Below are 6,157 nucleotides of genomic sequence, written 5' to 3'. Positions count from 1 at the left end.
AGGCACAAACCCAGCCTGGCAAGAAAGAAAAGGAAAAGTCAAGAGATAGACCCTAGAACAGGTTACATCTACATGCAATATAAAACAGTTCCCCTTAACTCACCGTGACTCCCAATGCAGTCACTAAGTCAGGTTCTGAAACCCAAAAAGCCATATTTTATTTGAATCTTAGACACTTACTAGTTAGGTAACTTTGGGCAGGTTAATCTTTCAAAGTCTCATTTTCCTCAGCATTAAAATGTGAATGATAATATTGATAGCATATACCTCTTATATCATAATTTTTAAACGATTTAATACATGCAAAGTATTCAACACAACAATGGGAACTCTGCAACACAAACTTATATAAGAAATACAAGTTTTTGTAAGTGAGACATTAATGTAATCTACTTGTTATTTGTGAAAAATTATGATGGTTTCAGCACAGTAGAATGAACTGGAATAGTAAGGAGATATTTAGGTCACAGAAAATGATGCTCTAAATCAATAGCAACAGAGAACTTGTTGATCAACCCTTAAAATTCATTGCTATGAAAATAAAGTGCAAACCCCTTTAAACGGTTTAAAGGGGTGTCCTTCATGATCTTGCCCTCTGTGTAACTAGCTAATATAGGTACTGACCTTTCTCCATCCTCTCAGTCACCAGCTAGCTCTGCTCCTCTCGTGGAGCACTGTGATTTCTCTGTGTCTTTGTACAAACTTCTTTCTCACCATGGAATGACTTGCCCATAGCCCTGCTTGTCCTTATTCAACTACCTGATGTCATCTCTTCAAGCAAGCCCTCAGAACCCCATAAGAAAGGGCTTAATACCCATATTGAGTAGCCAATACAACTCTATACCAATTTATATCATAATATAAGTAATGCTGTGTCATAATCCCATATCTGCTTTGTACATTTGTCTCCCAGAAAAGGTATTATGTTTCCAAAGTACAAGATATGTTTCTTATTTATCAATTAATGCCCAGCATCTAATAGAGCATCTAGTTTATATAAGACAATATAGAAATATTTGTTGAAGAAAATAAATGGATGAATAAGTCATTGAAATATTTAACAACAGATTGTGACAATTGCACAAAGTAAAAGGGTGAAAAAAAAGTCTACTTAAAAAGTGTGGTTCTGTGCTCATAATAACAAAAAAGATCTATAAACAGTCAGTGTAATTACACAATTCATCATAATGATTTTACTACATTTTGTCATATGTAAAAAGGGCTACAGAATGGGCAAAATAAAAAAAAAATCAACTTTAGGTCTCAAGCAGGCAGTAGAAAAACAAAAATTACAAATGTATCCATACAAAAATTACAAAGAATTTGACATCATTTGCAAAGTTAAACATAAAATTTCTACCTATTGAGAAGGCTAGGGGTGAATAACCACTGACACATAAGAGTCAAATGAAACACCAGTGCACAGTATCACACAGGTTTTATTAGCCAGCATGCGGAGAGGAGCAAGAAAAGGCGAAAGGTATATGCAAGAAGGGAGGAGAAAGAGAATTAAGGGGAGGGAAACTGGGTGACTAGGCAAAGGGATTAGGAAGTACAAATTGGTAGTCACAAAATAGTCATATGGATATACAGTACAGTATAAGGAATCCTATATAATAAAAGCTTAATATACAAATTGACCGACTGCTGAACAACTGGTCGCAATGACATGCACTGACCACCAGGGAGCAGGTTCTCAACGCAGGAGCTGCCCCCAGCCCACAGGACCCAGCCCAGCCAAAGCAGGTGCCAGTAGGAGGTAGGACCAGTGAGCGGGTGGTCCTCAGCCAGGCCAAGGTGGGTGCCAGTGGGGTTCCCCGATTGCCCCACCAGTTACCCCACAGATTGGTCCTGATCACTGGCCAGGCCTAGGGACCCTACGTGTGCACAAATTTTGTGCACTGGGCTTCTAGTAGACAATAATATTGCAATAACTATGTATGGTACCAAGTGGGCTCTGAAAATATTGGGGCGGGGGAGGGAAACACTGAAAATTATATGATTGTCTAGCCACTATGCTGTACAGCTGAAACCAAAACAAAATATTATTGTTTAATGAATAAAATATATAGTAAAATATATTTTAAATATCTATATCTCCCAAGGTTTACCATCACTTTTTACACCATAGATTCCTTTGGCACTCTGGTGAATACTATAGACCTCATCTCAGAATTTTAATGCATAAAATAATATACAGGGAAACATAAATCAATTATATTGCAGCATTGTTTTTTGCCTTAAATTAGGTACCTTTGGTACAAGGTAAAATCATTTTAATGAAGAACAACCTTACTTATTGAGTGTAAGATTTCATTTTATTTGTAATACATATGAAGTATTAAAATGAGGTGATTTGCCTATCTGCATCATTGATTCAATATGGGGAGTTTTCATTGAAATAATAAGTAATGACAATGTCTGAATGTCTTGTTAACATGTATCAAAGCCCTACTGGTCTGCATACCTGTCTTTATTCAATTGAATCTTAGATTCATTCTAACCCTGCTAACTAAATTTATGTTTTGATGCCTCAGGCACCTGATTATAGTCTCAGAGACTACATTGCTCAAAAGCACAAATCCTAAAAGATTTTAAAGAAAACAGTAGCATACCATTTCCAATTATAAATAGCTATACACATTTTTTCAGTGCATGGCTTATATGATGTGCTGGCGTAACTGTAAATAGAGTAATGCATCTATGTGAACTAAGGAAAACTCTGTATGCTTTTATCTACATGCTCTCTATACTACTATTTTTACTATTTTGAATTTATTCTTTTATATTGATACTATTGGCCCAGTGCACGAAATTCACGCACAGGGGGTGGGGGAGGGTTCCCTCAGCCCAGACTGCACCCTCTCCAATCCGGGACCACTTGGGGGATGTCTAAACAGGCAGTCAGACATCCCTCTTGCAATCTGGGACCCCTGGCTCCTAACCGCTCACCTGCCTGCAGGCCTGATCTTCCCTAACCATCTCTGCCACAGCCCTGCCACCATGGCTTTGTCTGAAAGGATGTCCAGAAAGTTGTCTGGTCTAATTAGCATATTACCCTTTTATTAGTATATATTAATTTCAGAAAGTGAGGGAGATAGAAACATCAATGATGAGAGAGAATCATTGATTGGCTGCCTCTTGCACACACCACACTGGGGATCAAGCCCACTACCCATGCATGTGCCCTGACCGGGAACTGAACTCTGGGCCCTTCAGTCTGAGGACTGAAATCTGAGGCTCTATCCACTGAGCAACACCAGCCATAGCTACACTTTCCCTTTCCACTGGGACATGTTCTGTCTGCTGGAGCTGAAACACTGAAGCTGTCTCACTGGGGCAGAGTGGGATGCACTGGGTTGGAGCAGGTGGAGCCCCCTGAAGGCTGGAGAGGGGCCTCATTTAACAGCCGCGCTGTTTCATGGCTGTGCTGCCTCGCAGTTGAGCGGCCACAAGGTTGGGCTGTGCCACAGTCAACGGGAGTTTACACAACTGAACTGTCTGCATGAATATCTTCCTCCTCACCACACCCCGAAGCTGGGGCTTCCTCTTAGGGTTGAAGTGACTCCGACCACCCTTGGTTGGTAGCCCAGTCGCCCACTTTGGAAAGAGAAGTGGGGAATCCTGATTTTACGTGAATGCTCCAATTTCTTAAGTTGGCAACTAATGCGAACTTCAGATGTTTGGGCCAAACCAGAGAAGAGGTCAGGCCTGGTGTCCAGGCCACTGGGCAACACTGGGCTCAGCCCAGCTGTAAAGGGACCCTAGGCGTCTGGGCTGGTGAAGGGGTTGGGAGCACGCTTGGGTAATTCCAATGTCATCCCACTTGGTGTTTTTTTCCACTGATCACAATTTATTATAATCTGTTGGCAGTATATGTAGATATCAGTTACCAGAACTAGGTCTTCATAGAAGTGGACAGTATGTAGCCATTCTATGGGGAACTGTGTGCACTTAATCATCAGCATGATCTTTCAGTTTCTTTTTTGTTGTTGTTAATGAAAGTAAGCTTTATTATATCAAGTAATAAATACATGCAAAGATGCAAACACTATTAGTCACTTACTTCCAGATGTTTGGATCCACTGATGGGAAAGGCGGAACTGAAATATACATACATCCTTAGGGGAAATTTCAGGGGTCCTTGTCAGGCAAGGTTTGATAAGTTGCTCTTTCTTCTGTATTTATAATTTGTGCATTTTAAAGATTGACTTCAAAGTACTAATATTCATGCATATTATTAAGCAAAAAAAAAAGTTACATTGAGCAGAATTTATACTGTGTGGCGAACGGGCACTGGCTACAAAAGCGCTGCCTCAGGACTTGCTGAAACAAACCCTCAGAGTTGGATCAGCTCAGAAGAGAAACATAAAGAACCATGTGAGGAACAGAAATGTATCCAGAAGAGAAACATGGTATCTGGGAGGCCAACTACGGTTTGCTGTGATAGGTAACTGACGTGCATCATATAAATCAATGCTTTAAAACACACACAAACACACACACACACACACACACACACACACACACCCCACCCTGGGTAGTTCCTAACTAACATGTAAACCTAATAACTGCAAAAATCTCTTCTCCATCTCAGCGACGGGAAGTTCAGAGCCTGACGAACCACGGGAGAGGCACGGGGAGGAGAAACCAAGCTGTTACCATTTTGAAACCAAATTTCCTCTGAAGGGGTTGAGGTGGGAGGGGGGCAATAAGCTGTCACTTCTTGGAAGAAGATGGAAAGCCTTTCGCGCTGACTCAGAGGCTAGGACCTGGCATTCCGCTCCCTCTCGGCCAAGCACTCCCGAACCAGCCCTCTCACGTGGATGATGCCTCGTTTCAGTCTTTCCATCGCACTCTTGCTGCCCATGTGCGTGGGTGGGATCTCCTTCCCCAGCTCTTCGGTGATGGCCAGCAGCTCAACATATTTGTTCTGGGGCACCTGGCTGTTCCCTGTTCCCTGCGTGTTAGAGATGGCGGTCCATAGTCACTCTGCAGCTGGCAGTACTGGGAGGATGTGGCCATGCCCGTGGAAGGCGGGGGAAGGCTCCCAGCGGCATTGAGGGCGGTCAAGTTCAGTTTGCAAAACATTCCCCCGGGCGTGCGCCTACAGAGCTCCCTAGCACTTTTTGTTGTTGACAGCTCCAGCCACACCAGCAAATATGGCTGCCCCTCACCCTGACACCACTGCACTATCATGAACTTTCAGTTTCTTGATGTTCTGCTTGTGCCGCTCAATTTCGTTCTGCAGACACTCAATCTCATTTTTAAGATGAGTGATCTCTTCTTCATGTTGTTTCTTCAGGCTGCCAGCTGTTCTTTAGTCCACTCTCAGAAGAATCGTTCCTCTCAGCCTTCTCTTTTTTTTGTGAAGGTCCCACCGACTTCCCTGATTGTTCCTGCCTCGGAGCTGAAATTAGCTGACCATGGCAGCCAAAGCCTCCGGCTTGCATGGCCCTCACTCCCCACACTGTGAGCCACAGCCGACTCGGAGACTGCCATGGTTGTCAGTGCCACACAGCTCCGGACCACCCCACTTGGTTTTAAATGCAAACCCACCTTGGACAGGCATTGAAGGTCTTTTTTCCTTCTGTCTGCTCACATTCAAGTGCCGGCAGCGCTGGTCCATTGGTGCCTGGCCTGTCCTCTTGAGATTCAATCTGCAGGACTACTAAGGAAGCCAGTTCCCAGTTCCGCCCAACTCCCTATGCTCCGTGCACAACCTCCTCCTGTTTGGTCCTGATGGTGTCCTGGCTTAAGTAGCATATTTCATATATATACTAGAGCCCCGGAGCACAAAAATTTGTGCACTGGGGGTGGGGGATGGAGGGAGTGGGGAGGATGGGGAGGTGGTCCCTCACAGGCATTGAAGGTCTCTCGCAGCCTGGGACCTCTTGCAGCCTGGGACCCCTTGGGGATGACCACCTGCCGGCTTAGGCCTGCTCCCTGGGGGATTGGGCCTAAGTTGGCAATCAGACATCCCTCTGGCAGCCCATGAGACCTCAGGGGATGTCCACTTGCCAGCGGGGAGCAAGCCTAGCTGCAGTCAAATATCCTTAGCGCTACTGAGGAGGCGGAAGAGGCTCCCACCACCACCGCTGTACTGGCAGCCATCAGCCTGGCTTGTGGCTGAGCAGAGCTCCCCCTGTGGGGGGCA

General features: G+C 44.2%; 1 protein-coding gene across 1 annotated transcript; it reads right to left on the bottom strand.

The window, feature by feature from the left end:
- Positions 1-4,552: 4,552 nt before the first annotated feature.
- LOC102763961 (cyclin-dependent kinase 2-associated protein 1-like) lies at positions 4,553-5,025 on the bottom strand. Its single transcript, XM_015561171.1, is given in 3 exon segments — positions 4,553-4,692; positions 4,733-4,968; positions 4,971-5,025. Coding segments are annotated over 2 exon segments (258 nt in total). The 3' UTR covers positions 4,553-4,692; positions 4,733-4,765.
- Between the last annotated feature and the right edge of the window lie 1,132 nt (positions 5,026-6,157).

Source organism: Myotis davidii, unplaced genomic scaffold (assembly GCF_000327345.1).
Source record: "Myotis davidii unplaced genomic scaffold, ASM32734v1 scaffold1496, whole genome shotgun sequence".
NCBI lineage: Eukaryota > Metazoa > Chordata > Mammalia > Chiroptera > Vespertilionidae > Myotis > Myotis davidii.
Note: the sequence above shows the minus strand (reverse complement) of the source record. Positions and strands in the feature narration are given on the sequence as shown.